The following is a 26,358-nucleotide window of genomic DNA, read 5'->3' as shown; positions in this document are numbered from 1 at the left end:
GTTGCTGGCACTTCAGCTGCGGTGAAGTGGGTGCCTCTGGGAAGGGGCTGCTGTGGTGGTCCTCCTCCTCCTTGCCCTGCGTTGGTGCTCCCTTCGGCGCGGTGGCCCTCCTGCCTCTCGCTCTGGAGGGTCTGTTGGTGGGGCATCAGACAGGGCAGCAAACCCGATGAGCACTTTGGCAGGGCTGAGGGGCTGTGCTGGGCATGGGGAGGAAGGAATGGGCAGCCCAGTCAAGGGATCTCTGCCACCAAGGAAACTGGTGTCCGTGGGAGCATACAAGGCATGTTCAGTGTGCTACGGATGTATTCCAGAACCAAAGGGACAAAACCTGATGTAATGCCTAGGGATGAAATGTTTCAGAAGTACTGAAGGAAAGACGGGGACGCCTACCTATCCTGCAAAGAGCTCTTTTTGGCAATGCAATTTTTTACAAAATGGTGAAAGAGGAAAAAACCACGTTCTATGCGTTCTGCAAAATGCTTACTGTAATCTTTAATTATCTCTAGGGTCACTTAACCTTTCTTACTAGAGTATTTAAAATGCCCAAACTGAAGTATTCTTCCTATTAATAATTTTGCTGACATCTTTGTGGCAGGGTGTTGATGCTTTCCACTTTTTGGAGGCTGACATAACCGATATTTCTGTTTGCCCCCTTTGTAAGGGATCTTTCTCACAAACAGTGGCAATTTATTTGGCTTAAGATTGGGTTTCTGAGCTTCGTATCCTTGGGAAAGTTGCTTGTTTTTAAAAGATTCTGAAGAGTCTTTTGTAGTTTTATAGTTTGTATGTCTTCTATGGTTCTCTTTTATAGTCTGAAGTTCAACTAGTGGCATGGTTTTTAGATGTACTTTTTTCCCCTCAAGTGTGTACAAGGGGAGGAGGAAACATGGCTTCCTCAAGGTTGACTGAAATGTTTTAACTTCTATAGCAAATGAGGTGAGAATGAAATTGTCAGAAGGATAGAGACTAAATTATTGAAGCACTTGACTGTTTAAAGTAGCTGGGGATGTACTATAAAAGGTGCGAGTCTAACAGTCAAATGTGTAAACAGCACCTTATTCTTCCCTTGTACCTGATTTCTCACCACTTGCTTTATATGATGAGAGCCTGAATCAGTGTGGGACATATCGCAGCCGTTCTTAAAGTGTTAGTTTATGATGCCTTCACCAGAAGAATAATCTATTACCATATAGGATAGCAGAGAGAAAAGCACTTTCAAGGAAGATTAATTGAAGTAATTCATCACTTTAAAATTAAGAAGGTTCATCAAACAAAAATAAAAGTTAAGTATTTTATGTGCCTCTATTGGAATTTGATAACCATTTGTTTTTCTAGAAAATATATATGGACCAGGCACCTAGTGCTTGTCTACACGAGGAAATGTAATGGTACAACTATGTGCTATAATTATATGCTATAATTATACCAATATAACTCCCTATGGAGACACTCTATACCAGAATAAGAGTTTTCATGGTTTATCTTGCTCTGCTTCCAAAGCATGTAAGCTTAAGTGGGAAAAGGCTACTCTTATACTGGAGTAAGTTTCCACACTGCGCTAGTTATATTGGTATAATTATGCATTTTTTCCTTCAGTGTAGACAAGTCCCTAGTGCCTTTTCAGCTTTGAACTTTAGTTAAGAATTTCTTGGTTGTGATAAGTGTCTAAGCATTTTCGGAGTCTATATTTTTTATAATGGGACTTGGGTATTTAAACCAATTACTTAGGCCAATTAACAGCTTCCTGGGTTGTGGATAACAATAGGATATAAAAATGGATCAAAATTCATGTTCCTAGCTGCTTGGATGTATCTGCATTTCCACCCCCCCCTCCGTGGCTTTACAAGTGCTCAGTGTACAACGCAACAGGTGGAATAGTCTGGGCTGTCTAATGAATTATGTGTTGGACACTTTTTGTCTCTTGCTTCTCATTATTTCTTGAGTTGTGCTATGGCTCTAATTGCATACATCTCTATGGATCACTGAAAGGAGCTTCCTTGATGAAGTTGAAAAAAACGCTTCCAAAAATGTTAATTGTTTGGAGAATTGATGAAATCTATTGATCTTCACACAAGACAGTTAGGACCATAATTGACTTGTTAGGCACAAGTTGTACAAGGAGCAACTCAAACTGGATGCAGAGGAAGGGGAGGGTAGAGGTGCTCTATTGGTATGTGATGTTGTGTAGAGGAAGGGTGATGCTGTGTAGAAGATACGTTTGGTAGGGGGGATCTTTCTTGCCTGGTTCAGTGTACCTAGAGGGGTGTTTACACATAGACGGTGCTTTGAAGATGGCCATCTCCTCTGATTCTCTTCTGCCTGTATCTCCTTTGCTGCTCAGAACACAGCACGTCTCATCCTTACTTTCCTTACCTCCCCAAAAATAAGAATATGTAAACACTTCTTTACAGTATTTTCGCAGTTTCTGCAAGATCAACATAAATTTCTTAGAAAACAGTCTTTCTTATGTATCTTTACTTCTTATGAAATGGCTGGTTTGAAAACACTTTTTTTTGTCCTCTTAATTTTCTTTTATCAATATTTCCAGTACGTTTGTAGTGTTATAATGCCCATGTTTTCTCATTGTGCTAGCAATTGAGGATTATGACTTCAAATGAAAAGCAAGTTGCAGAAACAGAAGTCTTAAAATAGAGATGATGTAATAACCTCCAAATCATGGAAGAGCAAGGCTGGAAGGGACATCAGGAGGTCATTTAATCCATCTCTCTGCTCTGAGACAGGATAAGATAGACCTAAACCGTTAATGACAGATGTTGTTCTGTCCTGTAGTAGTAACAGACTGAGCAAAAAGGAGTTATTTATACATATGCTTCCCCCACTGCCCAAAGCTTTGTGCAGGCTGAACTTGTCATAGAATTGGTGTGAGAGGATATGTGGATTCAAACAGAATTATTTCAAATATGAGTTGTTTCTCCTTTTTTGAAACTTACTGTTTTCTGTTAAAACAGTTTAATGATGTTTGTCTAGTTTTGAGTTTAATGCTCATTTCTAATTTTGCCTGGTAGTCTGCTGTTCAGGTGTATTTCTTCTGAAATGATTCTTTTTCTGTGTTAGCTTTGTAACCAGTGTCTCATCTTCTTGGGCATTGAGCTGTTTAAAGGTGTGTAGCATTTCCTTTTCATACTTGACAGTATTTCTGGTGCATAATCAATTTCAGTTTTCCTTTATTTTTTTATTTGATTTCTTTTTGTGTGAAAGAGCTGAGCAAAAAATGAAGGGTAGGAGTGTAAAGGGAGAAGGGAAAGAATGTATTAAAGAAATCATAGTACTTGGCAGAAGAGCTGGGTTTAGCTGAAATGCCAGGTTAGATATGAAGTGAATAATGTGGCTTTAAGAAAAGATCTTTTTTCTTTGAAGAATAAATAGAATGTACGTCTCAGAATTTTACACGTGGTATCTGCAGCTCTTTAATCCTAAATTGAAGTTTGCAAATGAGTGTCAGATGAATAACGTCTTTCTAAATTGAACAATACCTAAAATTGGAATTGCAGATACCCTGTTGCTAAAATGAGTCTTCGGGCTTGTTTGCTGTATTTTGCCTTTTAGTTATATCAGCTGAGAAACATCTGTCTTTTCTGCTAAATGACCTCCTCTGACTAGGCCAAGTGATTTTGACAGAATGAACTGTCTTCAGCCCTCATCAGCTGCAGGAAGAGGTTGCTGTAAGTTGCAGCCTTGGAGAAGAGAGAAAGATTAGATGTAAATATACTCAAATTGCTGTTGCCCTCAGAAAGAGCTTACTCAGACGTACAGGGAAAGATTACCCATACCTGAACTGATTCAGTGTTTATGAAGGTGATAATTTCCTCCTTCTTCCCATTTAATCTGATTGTTAATTTTAATTCTGTTCTAGATTTGGTAATTTTAGGAAGTTGGGAATACTGTATCTTGAGTTGTGCCCAAAGTGGGGGGTCATTAATCAATCTAACAAAGGAGTTTCTTTGAAGTGCTTTTAGGAAAGCTATGCTGGTGTTTTCACATGGTGGCTGATGTGGGCTCTCTTAAGGACTGAGAAGTAAGAGGTGGGCATAGAAGTGGAAAGAAGCCAAGAGTTTTCAGCCAGACAGAATTTGAAAATAATGGTTTCTGCTGTGGGAGAGGGGAGGAAATTCTATGAATATGGCATAGTCAGGTTTCCTGTTAAATTATGTTTTTTGGATGAGAAGTACTGAAGAAGTGGATCAGCTTTTCTGTGCTCATATTTCTGACCAGATATGTCTCACATTGATTTTTAATTTAATTTTAAATGGTGTGATATTAAAAGAAAATTATGGTTGTATATTGAAAACACATGCCTTCTTTATATAGAAACTGTAAGTTCTGGGTAGTAGCTATACGAAAACCTTTCACTTAATTCTGAACATCTAGAATAATTCTTCGTAGAGGTGTTCGTACCCATGATTTAATCCTACTTCCCTATTTCCGCACTTGTGCATGTGTTATATAAATGTGTTTCTTTGTGCTGAGGTTTTCTAGGATGTTTCAGAGTCTGCCAGTGGAAGAATTGGTCCCTTTTGCTGTGATGGCGAAAAGAGCAGTGAAGACTTAGCAATTTTTGCTGGTTTTGAATGAGAAGTAGGTGAAGGCATTAAGGTTAAACCAGAATTTGACCTGGTTTAAACCCAGACCAGAATTTTTTTCCTGAGTAAGCCATAGAGAACTTTGTATTAATATCCAGATATGTTTTTGGAGGTTTGATCTGTAGAGTTCTTCCCAGATCTTTGCAAACTTTTAAGTTTGTTTAAAACCTGTGGGTGTTAGAGCTGATAATATTTTTAAGTCAGCAGAGCTTTTAATTTTTTGCTATCCTTATTTATGTTGCTTACAAAATATGCTTGTATGAATACATTTATATTGATCTAAAAAGCAGTGTTGTTTTTTTTTTTTTTCCTTGTAGAAATTAGAGTTTGAAGCTGAACAGATCCCTTAATACATTGAGTTTTTGACTTGCTATCTGTGTCTCTTAATGTGGCTGCTACATGTTAAAGTGCACTAATAGTTCTGGAATTACCCTGTTGCAAGATGTTCTCATCACCACCACCTTTTAAAGGGAAATTTACAACTCCTGTAGTATTTGTCCTTCTAATTCTAAAATCCAGATGAAGCATAATCCCAAGAGTGTTGTTTTCCTGTTGCAGTGTAATCTTTTTCAGATGATACATGATTCAGTTGGAAACAAATTAGCAGCTATGCATGCCTAAAGAAAGCAATTTAATAAACAAGATTTTTGTAAGACCTAATCAGAATTGTAAAATGATACTTGGGAATCAGTTACATTATACAAAATAGCTGGTGTGAATGTAGGCATGTGTGTGAATTCATGGTTTCCGATCACATTGTTCTATCAAGTAATACAAAGGCTTTGACCTTCAGTCTACTGTTTCTTCTCATTTATTACTTAACTATTAGATGCTTTCAACCAGTAATGAAAATTTCTACTCACAACTGTAGTTTGTCCTAGTGATTAATTTTAATTTTTATTTTAACTACTGAAAAAGGCTTTAAATCACCTGCTGGTGAATTTTTGTTTGGTTTGCTCATTTGCAGAAAGTTAGTTCCATGTTCTTGGCAGTGTCTGTATTGATGAGGAAGATCATTATAAATGCAAAATAATCACAGGCAGGTACTTAAAATTTTGTTGCTCCAGCTCCACAATGTGGTTGTCTAGCGTCAGATTCATTATCTGTATCTAGTTGACCTTTGGACTGAGCTGATGCTGCTGGTATGTCTCTGTGACTGGATTTTTATGATGTTCAACCAACATGATACAGAGACCATTAAGGAATGATGGTTCAAAAAAAAGATGAGCCAGTTAGTTCATAGGTAATTATTAATATTTTGTGCTATTTATAGCCAAGTTTTTTCAGCAACTACAGGAAACGGTTTTAGTGTAGAAAATATGTTACAAGAGAAGCAGTTTCTTGGCAGTTGAAGAAGTGACAGGGCTTCTGTTATAGAGCTGAGTTTGCCTTCCAATTATCCTGATCCTAAATATATCCTTTAGGAATTTTGCATATATTGGCTCTAGCTAGGGGCTTTCCCCTGTTTTCTCATTTCATTAGACCATTTCTTATCTATTTTTTTTTTTTAAAAAAAAAAGCTAGGGTTGAAAAGAGAAAATGTTAGATTAATGAGTAAGCTACCTGCTATGAGGCTAGAATAGAGAAAGTCTGTGCTTTACGCTTTTTTTTAACATCGGTCTGCTATCACTTTTTCTGAGCTTTTTTTCCTCCTGGTGTGGCAGAGGAATTTAACTCTTAAAACTTTTTAGCAACCATTTCTCGGTGTGGCCAGAACTTTCTGAGTTTCCATTAATCTCAGTCTCATGTTATGGCTGTGGAAAGGGAAAACTAACTGCTTTTATTTGCCTGTTGGTTACCCTTTGTTGGTAAAGGTTACCCTTTAAAGGTTTCCCTGTTACCCTTTTATGCCTCTCTATCGCAGTGTCCTATCTATTTTTTAAGTGGTGATTGGGGTTTTTTCCCCTTATTTTATTCATCATGAACTCAGAGACCAGCAAAAAGAGAATTGCATTATAGTCTTTATACCAGTGCAACTTATGCTGTGTGCCTGGAAGAAAGTGGCAAGGCACTCTGCAGAAAAGAGTTGAAGATAATCTTTGAGAGAAGTCAGGGATGAGAGAAAGAGCTGTAGGGTGGGAATGGAAGAGGTGCTCTGTATTTTAGAGTATCCACTAGATTCTAGTGTGGTGTGGACTCTGATTTATTCTGGAATTGTATTTTGATGAGGTCCATTACAAATGGCAGCAGTAGGTATAATTCAGTTCTTGAAGAGTTGTCATTTGCTTTTGCTGTAATAGTGTAATCTCAGAGCGTGGCCTAGAAATTTTAAATATGTTTCATTCAGGAGTACTTGATGAAATCTAGTGCGTAAGGTTGAATTTGAGAAGCTGAGGGGCTTATTTTTGGACTTAACTTGGAAATAGGTCATTTTTTCAAAGGCATGAATACTGTTCCAAGTGGTCTAGCAGAAACTTAAGGGTTTGGGGGTTTTTCTTTTGAAAGATGTTTCCAGACACCTTTTTCCTTTTGAAGTTAGGTTTCTGAAAGTTTAGAGTACTTTGTTACAGCCTACTATGTGATTTCTCCTTTATAAAACCTTGTAGAGTTTTTTTTCCCCTCCCTTAGCCTACTCGTTTCTGATTCTTAGTCCTGTTTCTTGTTGATAATAACTGACATCGGTCTCCCCAAAGTTTTCATGTCTTGTTCCTTGTTAAGAGTGCATAGAATACTTGTTATTATGAGAGTGAAAACCCAGTCACAGAAAGGTGAAGTGTTGTGCCCATGTTTGCATAGCAGGTCAGCTGCTGAGCCAGGAATAGAAGCCCTGTCTTATGACTCAGTACCCTAACCGCTGGTCTGTGCTGCTTCTCTGGAGCACTGGTCTTTTCCAAGAATGTAGTAGCGATGGGGTATGGAAGTAGCTACAGCAAGTATAGGAGCTTTACTTCCAACTCTGGTGGGGCTTTGAGGCTTAAAATACTGGGGGAGGAAAAAAGCTTTCTAGAGGAGCTCCTAGATAAGTTCTGTAAAGTTATGGTTTGCTTTGCTCTGTTTAAAAAAAAAAAAAAAGAAAACATTGAGTTTTCCAGAAGGTTGTGGAAAAAGTTCTACGTGTTTGAAAGTCAAACTCTGCTCTACAAATAACCTTAAGAGTGGCCTGTGATTAAATCTTTTGTATATTCAACAACAAACTCATTTTATGCAACCGCAACTATGATAAAATTGAATTAAATGAACCTGCCTCTAAGAAAAGAGACTGAATAGCTGAGTAGCGCATTATTCAATGAATGGAAAACAGGGAGGCTGGCTGAAACGGCTGGGAAATGGTTTTAACATTCTATCAGGCTAAAGAGCAATTCTGTGAAATCACTATATTTGTTTCCCCCCTTCCTCCCCGCCCTCAATTTTTAAATAGCAGTGCTCTTCATACTGTCAGAATTCAGTGTTGTGACACCCCTACTCAAAAGTTATGACAGCAGTGTAATGACAGCTACTGCCTCTTGAGAATCAATCAGGCAATTAATTTTGTAAATGAAATGCTGATTATACAAAGCTTCACATGAGAGGCCCAGTGATTAAAATCAATTTAACAAATTGTTTCAGGTGGGACTTGATTAATAATTTGCCATAAATGCTGAGAATATATGACCAGCATACCTTTTTGTGTGTGTGTTTATATAGAACTATATATAACGCTTGGAGTGGAAAAAATCTGCAGCTAACTGTATGTACTTCTGGCTTGTGACCTAGATGATATTGGTTATACCTTTTTGTGGGTACACTGTTCTCCCCAGTGTCCATAAGGTCACATTCTCAGCTAATGCTCTCTCCAGCAATTAAATACATCTAACTTTTGATTTTATTTTTGATAATAAAGCCAAGTAACTGAGAGTGTGTATTCAGATCTGCTTGAATATGTATTAGGTTTGGGAAGATTTTTCTTTAAAATTTGAAGTGGATATGGGATTTCATTCATTTATGTGTCATGTCCCGTCTCCCCCCCCCCCCCCCCCCCCCCCTTCTGTCACTTACTAGTTTAGAACTTCTGCATTTTCCTCACCTACTCCAGTATTTCTCTGCAGGATGCCTTCCTGTTGAGCTCCCCTTGTTCCATTTGAGGCTGCTCTCTGCTCCTTGCCTGGCAGACACTATTTTTAGTACATCCTTTTCTGTCCATCTAACCCTGTGTTTGTGTAAGAGCTGTACAAAGTAGGTAAGGGAATTTTTTTCAAGTTCCAGATGGCAGCCATACACAGTGAGTGAAGGTGTTTACTTGTCTAGGAAGCTGAGAACCTCGTTGCCAGACAAAATAGAAGCAACTGGTATTCTGGGTGGGGCCTTTCTTTTTTTAACTTACAGTTTTCTGGGTTTATGAATGGATTTTCTCTTCCTTGTTGAGCCATACTGTTGGCTACTGAGGAGGCCTTAGGGCTGTGAGACATCATCTGGTGAATCTTGCCTGAGAATTTGAAGATACTATTTTCCCTCACTACCTGGCTTGCTCTCCTGCTTGTGGGTTACTATTTTGGTAGCATAAACGGCAGATTGAGAACTGTGCCCATGTCGCACATGCTCCAGTGCTAAATCTGTTGTATTGGTGCAAAACCACCCTACATGGACAATTTTAAGTTCAGATGCTGGGCTGTGGATGGAAGTAACTAAAACACGGTTACAATCTGGCAGCAAGTAGGAAAACTAGCTGGAATCAGTGATATGTATGGTTGCAGATAGGTTTGCTAGAAGACGTGTAGGAACCCCTAAATTCTGCTGCACTAGAAATTACTGCTTACTGTTAGCATACTGCTAACTTCCTGGGAAGCACTTCCGCTAGGAGTGTATAGCTTCTACATGCCTAAAGAAAGGTGGTCTCCTCTGTATGGAACATCCAAGTTGGAGGAGGCAAATATAAAGACAGGAAGATAATTCCTGAGTACTGCTGGAAGAAGTTTGAAATTAGGAAAGGGGGTTAGAGAAGGCAGCTGAGTGTTCAAGAGTGATGAGGACAGATGACACATCTTCAGTTGACTGTAGAGCAGTCAGGGTTTACCTGTATGTCAGCAGTTGGCAGTGACAAAGGCAGCTTGAAGGGCAACAGTTCTGAGCTGTATAGCTATATGAACTTGTCAGAAACATGGGATTGTTTTGGCGATCAAGTGTGATAAATGTGTGTAATTGCTTTCTGATGTTGTCTTAGCCTTTGTGTGCACTTGTGGCAATGGAAGGGGTTAGTTGTGTATACTTCATTAGAAAGGGGTTTCTTTGCTATGTTTGGTGTGACTTGTTCTTTCAGCCGTCATTTAGGTTTATCTATCTACAAAATAATAACTAGAGAATGGCTGACTCACTGACCTTCTGGTTTTTAGGTTGTGTTAAAGAGGACCCAGAAGAAAACTGGAAAACAGGCATACATACATCCTTCTCCCCCATCCCACAGAGACACTTGCTTGTATAATTATTTGTAAGTGTTCTAGTGGAGGAGTAGTTGATTTCTGGTGGGGTATAAATTTTTCTCTTTCCCCTTTTTAATTACTTTCTGTTTTGAGTGGGAAATTATCTTTCTGCTGTCTCCCTGCAGCTGAAATCAGACAGTATGCAGAGCCTTTAAGACAAGGAAAATTGCTATTTTTGTTAAATCTCTGCTAGTATGTGCTGCTTCATTCACTGGATTTTTCTTCATCATAGGCCTATGTTGAACTTGGCTTTGTTTTGCTTGTTGTGCTTGTGCAACTAACTTTAAATTTAAATTTTAGTAAAGTACAGGCAAGAACTTCTTATTTAAGAAAAATAGGAAGTATGTTTGTCAGTCACCTCTCAGATTTTAATATTAATGTAAGTCAGAGTTTAATGCTGTAGATTTATACTTTTTGTTTGCATCTTTCTTAAATGGATATTTAAAACACTGTAATGAGAGTTGTGTTTTGATACTCATGCTTTTGTCGTGTAAAAACGTTGGCTGAGGAGTCCTTGTACATGTTCATACAAATGATGGCATTATCTAGTAATGGATTATCTTTTCCCCAGTTGCGTCCTCATGCCAGCTGTGTCATTGTTTTATAGTGAATACTTGTGATTATCTCTAGCGATAAATTTGTAACTTGGTGCCTGACCTAGAGCTGAGAGCTCCATGCCCATCTTTCTTGGAATGTCGGTAACTGATTGTCAGCTGTCTTTATTATGAGGTTTCAAGGCTTTGGTATTAATAAAGAGGCCTTTTTTTTTTTTTTTTTTAATATGGAGACAGAAGCTTTGGCTGCAGATCAATGAATAAACAAAGAGTTATTGTATTCAGTAGCTCTAGGAGTTTGAGGGCAAGCCTACTTGAGAGTGTTGAGTTCATGTTGTTTTGTTATAGGCGCAAATGATGTAGCATTAGTTGTTGGGATGCGCTGTGGCTTATAGTCCCTTTAAATTGCAGAGTTTGCTGTTGTCAGCCAAACCAATGCTTCTTTCAATTTTTTTCTTTAAACAAACAAAAAAGCACACTTGCACTTGGAGAGTAGTTATAGCTCATGTGAATACTCTTCTCTTGTAATGAATTGCTCTGTCTGCCTTGTATAAGAGCTCTGCCACCACATCTGAATCCCACTGTGACCTTTGTAAAGTGTCTCCCACTCATCCCTGCCTCAAGACTTCAGTGTTGGGGCTCTTTGTGGCATCTTTAAATGGATAAGTTATGTTTTGGAACTGTGACCAGTGTTGTTCACATTCATAAATGTCTTTACTTAAAAGATTTTGGTGTTAGAAGTGAAATGTTGATGGAGAGCTTAATAGTATATATATAATGCATATGTTATGAGTAATGTCCCAAAAGGAAGAGCCAATATATCTTGGTCAGACTGCTGCCCAAGTTATTGCAGTGTGCACCCAGCTTCAGATCTGAGCGGAAACAAGATATCTGGGAAAGCACTGGTTAAATGGTTTACCTTTAGAAAAGGTAAAATTGAATCTTCAGGTACTTCAGGATGCAGTGATTTATTTGATTGTTTTGGCTAGGAGAAGAGCAGAAGTGGTGATGATACTGAGTTTACAAATGGGTGTAGAATATTAATTTATCTTATTCTGCTTATATCAGGAATGCTGAATTTATTTATTCTTTTACACAAAACATTGAAAAAAAAGGAGCAGGTAACAGAAAAAAGGTTGTCAGCTACTATTTGTAGGCAGTGTAGGCTTTTCTGTGTCCTACCTTAATGGTTTGCCTGTCAATCTAAAGACTGGGAATGAAACCTTGGCCCTATTGAAATCATAAGCAAACCTTCTGCTGGGTGTTTTAATGTGCTCACAAGGAACATAATAGGCAAGGACTCTTATGAAATGCTCTGTTCTTACAAAGCTTGATAGTACATGTGCAAATGAATCTGATACTGACACAAGATAGGCACTATAATAAAAGGGTTATAAATTATAATATTACTGTGGACTGAAGCAAAGAACAAGACTTGAGGTATTTTGAGAACTGCAGATCTATGCAAAGTTTAAATGAAATGCAGCAAGTTGAAGAGGAGGTGTGGAATCAGAAGCAAAAGGCAGAATCCATTCAGGCTTGCCTGACAGAATATGGCAGTAAAAAATAGCATGAGCAAACACTAGCTAAATTGGTAAAAAGGTAATGTGTATATTGGGAGTAAAATAGCACTAGAGAAAAATTGGACCCTTCTGTAAAGGAAGGGAAACAGATATTGATGACTGCAATGACACTAAAATAAAATTTTAAAATAATTAAAACTTTGCAGTACAAAATGTAACAGAGATAAGTAAAGGCAAAGAAGATGTGAAAACGCTCACACCATCCACTCATGGTCATACATGCCCACTGGGTTTTAGAAGAATGTGATGCAGTTACAGCAATGCTGTATTTTTTGGTAAACATTAGAGAGCAGGTGTGGAGGGGTTGGTTGTTGATACCTGTAAAACTAAGAGGTTGATACTTGTCATAATCATCCTGTCACCCAAAACTTGTCTTTGAAAACTGTTGGAACCAATGTTAAAGAAAATACTTGAACTCAAATGTTAAAGGAACCTTCAGATAAGATTATAATACATTTCTCAACTAACAACTCTTTCTAAATTTTCAAAATGTCATGGATGAAAGAAACTCTTGCTATAAAAATGAAACTTGAAGTTTAAAAGAATGCTAAAGCTGAAAACTGCACATGTGTTAAAAGTTAGAAAAAGTTATGATTAAATTTTTATCTCTGCTGTATGGGACACACGGTACTCAATGAACAGCTGTTTCTTCTTTCTGTTAAGTGTATGGCTCCAGGTCTTTCTCACCATACGCTGTTCTGAAGACAAAATTTGTTCTTTTGGAGAGTTTTCGATCGTATTGATCACAGTCATATTAAATTCTAAAATCAACTCTCTGGTGAAGAGGTGATTTTAAAATTTTTTTTATTTTTACAAATGGGAAACTGAGGCATTGCTGTATAAAGTTTGAGTGGCCTGTTTATGATGGCTGTAGGTTAATTTTTCTGAAATGTACAGATTCTGAAAATACCTTCAAAGCCTGTCTCTCATCCAATTCAAGAGAGTTGCAGTTGTAGATATGCAGCTTTCCTATTTAAATCCCGTGATTTCAAGTCAGGAAATGAGAGATGTGTTAAATCATTAGATTTTGAGAATTTTTTATTTTAGTGAAAAACTGTGAAGATGCAGGGAGAAACTCCAGCGCTGCCTGAGCAGCACACAACTACCTTAATGGTAAGACCACCTTCTTCTTCGTTCACTACTCATACAGTAAGTAAGGCGTATGGTCCTGTAGCACACAACAGGCCCTTCACTGTGCTGCTCTCGACTGATCCCTAGAGCAGGCCCATGCACTGCCTGTGAGCATAAAAGTGTGTGACCTTGTATTTAAAGACTGATACAGTTATATCTGTAAAAGAGATATGTTTCATGTTGCAAGTGTAAGCTTAATTCCAACAGCTCTTAACTTCTGCAGTGGTAATGTTTCTTAAACCTGGGTAAGAGCTAGCTGTTTGGTTTTGGTTTACCTTGCAGAAATATGTTGACAGCCGATGAGTAGATGTCTTCACCTTTAGCTGCACTGCACAGATGGTTGGGATCTAATCTGAAAAGAGTCAGGAATAGCAGTGGTGAGTTGCCAGCCTCTGTAGAGACTGGACAGTGTGTGGGATGAGACGTACTTTCTTACTGGATGTGTCTTCTAACCCTAAAGATGATCAGAGGACCCTTGCCCCATGAACAAGCAGCTCTGACAGCTAGGGTGGGTCTCTCTGGATTGACCCAGTAGTTTGCCTAGGGGTATTTACTGCCCTTTCATATTCAGTATCTCCAGTCCTTGATCTTGATGCCTGATTTGAAGCATCCACAGCAATTTCTGAGTATACCCAGGTCCCTTGTTACCCATACCCAGTGACCACAGCCTCCTCAGTTACAGCGTTGTGTGTGTCACCTACAGCCCATGTTGACTGGAGTTAGATCAATATCTCAGGCTCCTTATCCCTCCACCTTTCTGAAGTGGGGGGGTGTCACCTGAGGGAAAGAGGAACCACTTACCTGGGGAGGATAAGGAGGAGGAAAGAGAGCAGGCTGGTTAGAAGAAGGGAAGGAATGATGAAGTGGCCATGAGGCTCAATCTCCTAACACACACACAAGAAACCTCCACCTTCCACCACTTGGAGGTCACTGGTCCAGAGAACAGAGGCTCTTTAGCCTGTATCCATGCCGCCTCCTGACCTTGTTTCCTCCTCTTCCTTTCAACTCTTCCCGACTCCTTTCTGTCTCCACGGCTTTTTTTAACCTATTGTCCCTCTTCCTTTGTCCGGCAAATTTGAGGCTGCCTCCCCGTACACCTTGTAACTCCTCTGATGAAATCTTGCAGTGCTGCTTGTGTGCTTCCGTTTCTTCCTCCCGTGCTCCTCATAGTCTGGTGACATTCAGGTGCGCTCTCTCGCACACCTCACCTTTCTCAAATGTCCAGTGTCACCCTGGCAAATTAAAATTCTCTGCCCTAAAGCATGGTATTCAAGAGGTATTTTTAAGTGTTTTATGTAAGAACATAAACGATGTATTTTTCTGTGACCTCATTCTAAGACATAGCTGAACTGCTTCTGCTGAATTTTCCAGAGAATTTCAGCCTCAGGCATACATATGGCCTGGAAAATTTCAGCCTAAATGCTTGAAGTTTGGCAAAGTTTATATGCACCTGAAAGTAGTCTTAATAATGGAAAGTGTCAGACTGTTTTAGCTGTGTAGCTATCTTCATTGTTTTATAATTATATTTAAGTGTTGGATGCAGAACATAAAATATTACACCCAAAATGAATTAAAATTGCAGTAGAGTAAATGCTGTTATTTGAGTTGAGACCTGGAAGTAATACCGTGAAACAGAAGATGGTGGCAGTGAACAGTGCTGCTGGGCTTCATGAGAATCTTGTGAAGGAAATTCAAGACTTGCTTTGAACAAGGATTTATTTTTGAGATGAATATGACAGGTGATGCACAGAATGAACATTAAAGCACAGAAATAAACAGATAAAATCTCTTGGTCTATAAGAGGAAATTTAAGTTGCCCGCTGGGACCCTGAAAGAAGGAATCTCTAGTTCATCTGCTGAACCTTTGTGTTTGTATTGCTTTTAGTTAAAAGTGTGGTGTGAGTGCATGATGGCCTAAAAAAATAAATAAAAATTAGAGTGTTGTTATGGGTCAGGTGGTGTGAAGTGGTTGGGGAACCATTGATTTTGAAAAGTATGAAATATGAGTAGTAAATTGCCCAGGGATGTTTAGTGGTGAAAAATAGAAACTTCTAATCTGACCACAAAGAAGCCAAATAATAAAGGGAAAATTGCTGAGTAATACCCCAAATTAGAAGTGAATGTGCAGTTTGCTATGGTGGCAAAAAAGGGCCATCCTCTTCTGAAGTGAAATGGAGGTGTTGTGTGACGAGGAGGAGGTGGTTGTCATTTCCACCTCCTCGAGGTGTAGTGTGTCCACATTTGGAATACTTCATTTGCTTGGGTGACAGTATTGGTAAAAGGGTGCGAAGAACCTGTGAAAAAAGTGAGAGGGTTACTTGCAGGAAAGAAAGAGTAAGAACAATAATAGTTCATTAAGCAGTGACTACTTTGGAGAGCACATACTTTGTGTGTATAGGGGAAAAAAGCCATAGCGTGTTAGTAGCACAAACAGCAATAATGTGAAGAAACAGGGATGAGAGGGGGGAAATGTAATTTATTGTCATAATAACTATTACATCAAAATATAATAGCCAGAAACGACTTGTAGAAGCTGTGTTACATAGGAGGCTTTAAAATGAAACTGGTCAACAGTACACTGTAGGAAAACATGTGCGAAATGTGCTACGGGAAGGAATCCTGTTCCTGGTAGGGGGTGGGCTGGCTGGATGAATTAATAGGTCATTTTCCTTGGGTGGAGGAGGGGGGGGGGAGATATGTCTCTTTCATGAAGATGAGATTGTGATAGGCTTTTTAAAAGCTTTTTTCCCCCCCTTTCTTCCATGAATATAACCAGCACTCAGGAATTAAAAAATGGATGTCATATTAACAATACAGTGCTGTGCTTGACAAAGTATGATATTTTTTCTGGTTCAGTTAGTCCTTAGTAATAAAACATGAGAGTAATACCACACAATGGTTGACACCTGTCCTGAAACTGTTACAGTGCTTGGTAAGTGCTGCCAAAAAGTCTAAAAATAAAACTTCTCTCCCTTGCCTCCCCTCCCCCACCATCAGTGACTGCACTTTGGATTTTTCTGAGGTCTATTAAGGAGGCAAATAAACCTTCCATGTAAAATGTGGGTTATGACTTGCCTTTTGATCTGGAAACTTACTAATGCAAACGATAGCAATATGAAAGCGATGAAATACAGCGTTCTGTATACATTGCACTTCTTGGAAAATTTATTTTCTTTACACTTCCCCTTTTTTTCAAGGTAAGAAAACAGATGTTTTCTCAAGGTTAAATGGCTTGTCCACTACTTGTGTCGGTCTTGATAGACATGGTTTTATTTATGTTTAAACATTAAAGTCAGTGATGCTAATCAGTTTACAACAGTATACTTAATTATTTCTTAATCTGAAATTTATTGGGCAGTTTTTCTGTAGGTAAGAGACAAACTGAAGTTTGAGTGCGAAATTATTATTACTATTTTTTAAATGCAAATGGAAGTCCCAAACTCAGCGTTCAAAAACTCACCTAATTAATATGAGAACCAGGGTACGGTACTTTGCCTGTTTGTATGTCCAGTCAGTATTTGATGTATTGAGAAAACACACGTGTAGTTTGTCTGCAGTAAGCATGGCTATTCCGACCTTTTTCTTTCCATATCTTGAAGTATTTCTTTGCTTGTGTTTAACAACAGGGCAGCCCAATGGATCCAATGGTCATGAAGAGACCTCAGTTGTACGGCATGGGCAATAATCCTCACTCTCAGGCGCAGCAGAGCAGCCCCTACCCTGGGCAGTCCTACGGCCCTCCTGGCCCCCAGCGCTATCCCGTGGGAATGCAGGGCCGAGCCCCGGCAGCCATGGGAGGAATGCAGTATCCACAGCAACAGGTTTGTGGAGGATTTTTCTGTGTTGCTTTGGTTTCCCTCCTCTCCTTCCCTTCCTTTCTGACACAGTGGTAATACAGAGGGCACAAGAAAAAAAAAAAAAAAATCAGAAATAAGTGTTCCTTGCGTAGAAGGAGGGTGAAGGACTGTTTTAAAAGTAAACATATTATGTTGACAGCGTGAATGTCTTCTGAAACCCCATACAAGTCAGAAAAGAGTTTAGTCTGTTACTGGTATCTTTTTTTTTCTTTTTTTTTTTTTTTTTTTTCCAGTTGACATCTTTAGCCTTGTATGGTTTTTGGTTTTTTGTGGGTTCATATTTGTTTGTGTGTGTTGTTTGGGTTTTTTTTTTAATTCTCTTTCTCTCTGGCTTAGATTTGTTTAAATATAAGTTGAAAACGTAAAGCTGACATCAGTGCAGCAAGACTAGTGTCCAGTACATACAAAAGTGTTATGTATTTATATCAGCTGTTTGTTGTTGTGTTGGGATTTTTTTTTTTTTCCTCTCTCTTCCTTTTAGTAGGAGCTGTAGCTTTTTCCATTTTTTTCCCTAAATTCAGGATTCTTTTTTATGTCAGAGGACTTAGAAGTGTAAGCATCTCCTTTTATCTACTTGGATTTCATTGTTGATAGGGACCTCTTCTGCCTTTTTCCTACCCTTTTAAAGAAGGTCAGTTCCAATGTTCATGCCATATCCTAAGGAAGATACAGCAGTTTTCTAGAGGTGGGGATAAACCAAGGTTATCAAGAAGTTACGTTTTACTAATTTTTTTTTTTTTAATTAGGAATGTGAGTGTAGACAATGGGAGCTCTATACTTTGAGCACAACAGAGTGATAGCTTGATCATTAATGGGAAAGAACACTTGCCCGACTGACTAGTGGCAGATTAGCTTTTTTGATGTACTTTATTGTTAAAAATAGAGAAGAAAAGAAAATTTTGGACTCCCTGGAAGATAGGTGCCTGTCTAATTTTTGTTATCATTCATTCACTAGACAGGCTGTTAATCAGGTGGTTAATTAAATAACAGTTTCAAATATTTTAGTTGGGTGAATAGTAACATTATCGACAGTCTTATTTTTTATTCTTTTCTGTTGTTAAATAGATACTTGTAAGGAAGAGATTGTTTAGTTTAGAAATGTCAAACAATATATTTGGTTGCTAGATTCAAACAGCAAAGCGTTTTGTCAGTTGTAAAAGGAGGAGAAATTGAAAAAAGGAGGCTTTATTTTTCTCTGTGTAGCTGTAGCCAAAATGAAGTTATTAAAACATATTTTTAATTTTAAAATGAGTTATTCTTCGTTATGTGGAGATGAGTGTTGAATTTTCACTTCATTTGCTAATTGCTTGATAATTGTAAATTACCCGTCAGCAGGCAGTGACCTGGCACAGCGATTGGCTGCCGGCCCTATCCGTCTTCTCACAGCATTAATATAATTGGCTGAGCAGCAGCACAGTTCTGAGCACTAATGCTCTTTGGGGAAAAAGTGAGAGGATAATTATGACATTGAATTTTTATTGAACGGACATCACCACCTAGGCATGATTTTGTTTTGGACAGCCTCCAAAGCTTCGTGTGTTTGGTTTGTGAACCTCTAATGATCTGAATCCAGTTCTTTTCATATTGCTCATATATTACCACCTTTCTACAAAGGATTAAAATGCAGGAATGCAGGTTTGTAAATTGAATTGCCAACTTACCAGCTGAGTGGTAAGTTGTCTTTGGCACAGGATGCCACAGTTTGATTCCTGGCTGGATTTTTACTCCTGTGACATGAATATTAAATAATGAGAGCCTAGCTATGCTTGTTAAAATTGGCTGTGTAGCATGTATCTACTTCTAGATATAATACGTATAAAATAAATAATATTGCCAGAAGTTTCAGAAGATGAATCTCAGCACTTTCTGGAAATCTGAGTCCTTTACAGTGTCACATTGAATTTGTCAAGATAGCAGGGCACTTCCAAAAACTTGATTGGTTAAAAAATACTGGGCCTTAAACACATACTCTGCTTGGATTTAAGTATTGTGCAGAGAGAGTATTGGGTAGATGGATTATGAGGGCGGAAGTGCCACACTGTAGGAAGAGTGGGAAACATCAATGGGAGAGGTTGTTCTTAAAATATTTTAAGTTATAGTCTACTGTTGCCCAAAGATAGCCGAGGGTGTCAGTTCTGTTTCCTTGGATGAAACGAGCAGGCTTTTTGTTAGACTGTGAAGATTTTTTGAATTTTGAAGAAGACCTTGAAATGTTAAGTCTGGCTCTTTGTCAGCAAGTGTTGTGGCTTGAGGTTAGAACTATGGGACTTGACAGATTTTAACTTGCAGGCTCTGCTGCAGGATGCTGCAAGTAAAGAAATAAAGATGAAAAACACCACCCTAAAGATCCAGCTAAAATTAATGGATATGTTAGCAATGAAGATAATTGCCTGTATGTAGGTAGCTGGTCCATGTCATGTTGCAACAGAATAGTGTGTTCCAGCCTTCAGCCCAGAGGTGGAAAAGCTTGCTTGTGGTAAGAGAGGCCTCTGGCATAAGCAGCAGAAGATTAAAGAGGATGAAAAAGATGAAATGTTATCATGTGCAGCCATTCTGTGTATCTGCAGCATAGGTGTCAAGCATAGCCTGCCAGCCTGTTGAAAAAGTGCTGTCTATGAAATGCTGCAGATGTTCTCTTACAACTACTGTTTTGGTCTAGGCATGCTTGATACCAAACAGGAAAGTACAAATAAACCCCCCAATTTCCTTAACATTCTGTGTGGGAATCACAGAATGTTGAAGTGAGTATAGGAAATATGGAATATGCTTTGTGACGAGACTGCAAAGGATCTTGTGAAGAGAGAAAACAGGTCTCCTAAGCATTTGAGCTTGCAACTCATCTCTCATTAGTTATCAGTGATGTGCCCTAGAACGAAACACTAAGCCTTATATAAGGGGCAAAATCTGAAATGCAGACAGTCTTGTTGCATTGCTGACTAATATAACTAAAGATAAAGGGGTTCAGATATATATGTAGGCATGTAGGAAAGAGGTAAAACTGTGATAAAGTTAATGGTAACCTGAGGTTTTCTCTTTTCTCCAAGGCTTAACAGAGATCCAGATTTATCATGTGAAGATGGGTGATAGCTGTTGTGACAAAATGCTGAGTGATTTGAAGAATGCTGCAGCATTTTGTCAAATTTTAAGGGCATGTCCAGTTAACTCAGTGTGAGTCAAACAAACATATGAAGCATTTAGACTGATGGAGTATAATTTTCTTAATGAATTAGGAGATTAAAAACCAAATTATTCTGCACCTTTATAAAAGGGAAGTATAAGAGAGGAAGGTGTTACTAAAAGAGTCATACGCTTAATTTATAGGATTGCAACTTGACAGTTTAGGTTTCTTTTGTCAGTAGGCATAGATATATATGGTGAAAGAATGACTTAAAAATCTCTTTAGAGGTCATTAGGAAACTTTTGGGGTTTTTGTCTCTTTCCTGTCCTTTCAGTTGGAGGGGAGGGGAAGGAGGGAAAGGAAAGCTGGGAGCAAGTTAACCTGTGCCTATGTTGTCAGTTTTCAGCATGATTGAAATGCACGTTGCAACAAGGCCAGTGTTTGCATCCCAAGGTTTTAAAATGCTGGTCTTGCATGTAAATCTTAATACTGCTATCTCATCATCTCATGTACTTTCTCTCCTGGTCTGCATGGGATGAATGTAATTTTAGGATTATTAGCACTCCTTACCCAGGACTCCAGGGAGATCACAGTATGTATGTAATACCCACTTATAGGGTTTGGAATGTAATACCCAGTATAGGTTTTGTATGTATAGGAATGTGTATATTCTGGGTACAGGAATGTAATAATACATGCATACAGGTTTTGGAAGTTTTCAGCAAAGTCTGAAAGTCTGAATGTATGAATATGTTTGAAAGAATTGAACAGTGTGATGTGCCTGTTTAATCAGATGATTATTGCGTAATTGATTATTTTTTTTTAAGGATGCATTAGAGTTCCTTGTGTACTTGATGGACTGGAACAACAGCTTATTGTGTAAATAGGATTGTGTTGCTATAATGCATAGTAAATTCTTTATGAATGATAGTTGTGTGGATATGTACAATAGCCATTCCTAATAGCTGTTTAAAATAGAGTGTTTCAGTACTGATCATGCAGTTGTCTTAGTGCCTTGAGTCATCTTGTAGTAAGTCAGTTATGAGGCTTGAACCTTGGTCTGTTCTTTCTCCCTTTTTTGCTATAGAAATACTCTAAGGTGAAAGGGTGCTAATCACTTGTCCCTTTAACATTTTCAATATTATTGGTTTATTGGATTCAAAAATAAATGTTGTCAGTGTTCTCATAGGTTTAAGAGTGGTACTGTAAATATTCAGAGAAACATTTTCATTTTTCCCTTTTTTTCCTTTTGAGGATTAAGGAAAATATGCTGCTTGTTTGGTTTGGTTTGGTTTTTTTTTTAAGTCTTATGTGGCACGTTTCAACTTGGAGTAACTTTTTTAAAGGGGCAGAGAAGTTGTAAAACCTCTGGGAATGTGCAGCAAGGATTTATTGTAATGGAAACTGCAAGTCAACCAGAACTGTAGCAGCACCAATGCGATTACCTCATTTAGGAAAGGGTTTACAGTGCTCGTATTGGGTAATGTCCCGGATTGGAAATGTTGAATTTACGCCAAGGAAATCAGTTGGCTGTTGGCTTGGCAGGTAGAGTTTTAAATCTAGCAAACACAAATGTGTTTACTACTGTGTGGCTGGTTGTGTGTGTACTACTTTTTCTCAAATAATTTCAATTCTAGAAGATTGAAGTATGCCAAGAAAGTGAGGCTTACTGTCCTGTTTTGCTCTGAACTATTAACTTAAAATGTGGATGCATACAGTGAATACTAGTCAAGTGATATGTTTGTTGTCTTCTGTCTGTATAATTGCCCTTACCAGCTAGAGAATACTGAATATATTGCAGTTTTTTGTGCTCCCAAGCATCTTTTGGCACAGTTGATTTTAGTATTGGTTAAGGGAGCAGACACAGAAAATAAGCAGCATTTTCATTTCTTAGCCTATTTATTTTGTGAGAACAGAGAATGAATCAATATGATTGAATCTCAGAAACAACCAGCAGAGGACAAAACATTGAGATGTGTTGCTTTTTCTTAAAGATTGATAGATGCATTTCATATACACACATAAAAAGGGAGTGTGAAGCTTTGATCAGCGCATGCTTTGGAAGTATGTTTTTCCAGATTTTTTGTGTGATTTGCCTTGGTTTTTTTTTGGGGGGTTGTTTTTCTTTTGTTTGGGGGTTTTTTTTTGGATGTGTTGTATTTTCGGTTTTTGTTTGTTTGGTTTGCTTTTTTTTCCTGGACACTTATTTGGACTTCTCACTAGTAGGTTATAGACCTCCTTAGTAATTCCTGGAAAGCAGAAAGGTTGAAATTGTTAAAGAGGAATCTTTTCCCAACTTCCTCTTCCATTAAAAAACATATAATTACTTTAAAATAATTCCTCGTAAAATTTTCTTTGAATGATATATCTGCTATCCCATTGAAATGCTATAAACTTCCAGGAAAAAAAAATCAATAGAATAATAATAATAATAATAATAATGAAAAATACTTCCTGGAGAGTGTGAGGTTTGAATCCTTCCTTTTATGAATCAGAAAAAGGGGCAAGCAGTCACAGCTATTTGTCTTCCTTGTAAGGTCATCTTTAAGAATGGATCTTTTGATGGTCAAGTGTTAATAATTGTAAAGAAAAGTTGCTGTTCTTTGTCATGTAAAGAAATGGGGTTTTTAAATTTCAGATTTAGGAAAATGCTAAATACTGTGCTTGTGCAGACTGTAGGAAAATGTTTAGCGTGGTTCTTTCTTTTGGGTGTACTAAGCCTCATTGACTAAATTGAAAAAAAGGCTGCTACTTTAGTTCATGGCAGGATAAGGCTTTATGTTGTATTGTCTCCTTTAGAATTATCCCTTCTATTGAGTGTAATTCACTCTATAGAGGGAGGTGAGCACAGATTACACATAATCACAGAATCAAATTTGACATAAGTTTGAGGTCTTTATGGTAGCTTAGCTCTTCATCTTAATGCTGGTCATCTGAGATTGTTTACCAAAGAAAATCCCTAAAGTAGCAGAATTGCATTATTATGGTAAATAGAAACATTTCAGTAGCTTCTATCATTTCTTTGAAACTGTGTGGAAAAAATGTAGGTTGAAAAGGAAAAAGAACAGATCCTTCAGCTGGTGAGAGAAAGCTTGGAAATGAGACGGGGTCGACATTTTTATCTGTTCAATTACTATGTACTGATGTTCAGTAAATGCTAATTTTTACATCCATCCTGGAGTAAATGGCAATCTACATTTGTACAGAAAGTGCGTAAGAGTCATCAATGTACTGTGCCAAATAAAATGTATTTTTGTTACTGCTAAATGATTGTATTTCAGTTGGAATATTTAATAGCTGTAATCACATTTGTTACTCTGTTTGGAACTGCGGGCATGAGAGAGGAAAGCACGTGAACCCTATGTGTTGGTGTTCTGAAAAAGGTTGCTGTTAAGGAAGCAGTTATTTTATTGTTGAGAACTTGGTTTGCTAGCAATATTAGCTGTCATTCTACACTGGAGTTAGGCAGGAAAAAGATTTTGGTGATCAGAAGTGGAGAACAGAGGGCTGTTTGCTGCTTCACTAGGAAGATACAAAATCATTTACTTATGAACAGCTCATTTTACATGGCAGCAGGAGACATGAGTTTATTTACATTTGAAGTAAAATAAGCATCTTGCTTTAAGAAAAGGCTGCTGCATTACTCTGTTCAACAGCTGCCATATAATGACTGCACCAGGAGGGTTTTAAAGTGTAGGTAAGGAATAATTAACTGTTACTCTAATATTGTAGTCATAATAGTTTTCTCTTAATAATATTCATCAAAGAATAATTGACACTCCAAACTACTGAAATGACATCCAGACCTATCATGTGCATACCTGGTAAGTTTTTTGTAACCATACTTTCTGTAATGTCCCTGAGGGACAGCTCAGAGCTTGCTTTTTTTTTTTTTTTTTTTTTTTTTTTTAACCTCTTGGTATAAGTTTCTCAGAAGATACTATCAATTGTCTGTAAATTTGAACTTAGTCGGGGGAAGCAAGGGAGGCAGTAGAGTTTGCTTTCTTAAAAATAGGGAGTGTGTTTCCCACAGCTGAAAATAGGGCTGAACAAGGTGAAACCTGCCTGAAATCAGTGGGAAATTTGCTACAATTTCATTTGGGGGCCACATTGTTGGGGCTAAGTGACTTGTCTTTAGTTGATTGATAGCAGCATAGGCAGAATCAATCCTCTAAGTCAATTAAAGAGCATCTCAGAATGGGATGGATCAGTACCCTTACTTTGGTGACTCTGGGACAGAATCAGGTAGCTTTCTTCTTGGAACAATAGACCTTTCGGGAAATACCTGATGTTCAGTAGCTCAAGATTAGACTCCTATTGCTACCACCAGCTTTTTTTTTTTTTTTTTACCCCCTAAAAACTAGGATTTATATTAGTTTCGATATAACTTAAGTAAAAATTAAATTTACGGCAGCATAGTAAGTACTGCAAAAAAATCAAAAGCATTTTCCACACCTTTTTTAATGTAGTCAGTCTTAAATGACATGGGTCCCATGTAGTCAGAGCTTGCTCAGTAATCTGTTTCAGTTTTGTAAGCTTGATCAACTAAAACATTAAGACTTTCCTGGGAGCAGATGAGTTAAGATGCTTTAAAAAAATAAATGATCTTAAATATGCTAAAAACTACTAATGTTTTCTGTAGGTAAATTTTTCTAAAACTCACGCTTGTTTATATATTGCATTGCTCCTTATAACTATACTAACTGGGTGCATATAAAGATCCTAATGTAAATACTTTAAGCTTTTGGTGTTGTTTCTCAAGACAGATGAAAGAAAGATTTAAAAACTTAAGGAATAACTTAAAACTACAGCTCATTTAATTTTTGTAGGCTTTTATTCTTCTGCTACCTTGTGTGACCCCATTTTTGGGTGCTTCTGTAGTACTTGTGCTTCTTATTCATTGCTTTGCCCGAAATAGAACAAATGTGTTAAATGCTTGCATCCTTGTATCCTTGTATTTGATCTCTGAATTTTATAATGTCTTTTGGGGGTGGGGAAGAGGAGCAAGGAAAAAATCGGTGTCTGCTGTATTTCTGTGTGCGCTCCATCCTTTCCCTCCTTTTGAACGTTTTTTCTTAGTAATGCTTTTTGCATTTGTATGTTAAGAACAAGGCACATAACAGGTAATAAACAATTTAGTGGCTGGATGATATTAGAAGGCATGCTTGAATCTTACATTAAAATACACCTTCTGGAAATTGAACTAATTTGTCTTTGATATATATGTCAAAGGGACAAATTACATTTGCTATTAGTTTGTTTCACAGAATAGTGATGAAGAGATTTCTGTGTATTTCTTGGCAAACTGTAATATAACTTGTCTTTTGAGACAAGAGTCCAATCAAAATAAACAGAGTTTATATAGCCACTTAGGGAAGATGTTTTAATTGTAGAAGTAACATTACTTATCTTGAGTCTATATACACACATGTGTTTTACAGGCCATGTTGGCAAATACATGTGTTACAGGACAGGTTAGCAAAACCGCCTTGTTCTTTTTACAAGATTGTCTTTCTCGGAACTGTTTTCGTGCTGTGCAAGTGGTGCTCAGTAAAAACGAATATGTAAGAGTCCATGCCAAGATCTCCTGTGCGTGGAGGAAGCAGTCAGGGCTGCTTGACAAGGACCTCTGCTTTGAGCTCCTCTTGCCCCTTCTGAGTAACTCCACTGCTTGCCTCTGCTGTCCCGCTTAACTTTCTGAGCTTGCAGCACTGAAAATTAGCACGTGTTTTGATTCTTCCACTGTACTGGAGAGTATTTAGGAGGACAGATGCAAATTGACTGGTTTGTTTTTCATTGGTTTCATTTTATTGCTGGTTGGCAAAACTGAAGAAAATCAGAGGCCAAGATATCCCCCTGCAGGTTTGGGAAGTGTGTACTTATGTGTGTACTTAATAGATTTATGGCCCTTTTACGTTTGGAAAGTTGTTCTAGAGAGGAAACTATTATTTCTAAAATGAACCTTAAGTTCTGCAGAAAATGATACTTTAGACCTTACGTTCACCAAGGAAAAATATCATACCTGATGTTGGAGAGCAGGCAGGTGGGTTTTCAGTCCTCTGAGGTGATGCGGTGCGAAATCCCATGTATCCTTCTCAAATTGAAGATTGTTTTATGACCT

General features: G+C 37.9%; 1 protein-coding gene across 4 annotated transcripts in view; it reads left to right on the top strand.

Annotated features, from left to right (window-relative positions):
* Positions 1–26,358, top strand: part of ARID1B (AT-rich interaction domain 1B) — a 334,209-nt gene that overhangs the window by 16,070 nt on the left and 291,781 nt on the right. For 3 of the 4 annotated variants that reach the window (XM_074896513.1, XM_074896515.1, XM_074896516.1), the window contains one exon: positions 16,889–17,083. In XM_074896513.1, coding sequence (XP_074752614.1) covers positions 16,889–17,083 — 195 coding nt within the window. Of the gene's footprint in view, positions 1–16,888; positions 17,088–23,810; positions 23,823–26,358 lie in introns of all 4 variants that reach the window. The other variant, XM_074896517.1, reaches the window with a different exon arrangement.

Source organism: Athene noctua, chromosome 1 (assembly GCF_965140245.1).
Source record: "Athene noctua chromosome 1, bAthNoc1.hap1.1, whole genome shotgun sequence".
NCBI lineage: Eukaryota > Metazoa > Chordata > Aves > Strigiformes > Strigidae > Athene > Athene noctua.
Note: the sequence above shows the minus strand (reverse complement) of the source record. Positions and strands in the feature narration are given on the sequence as shown.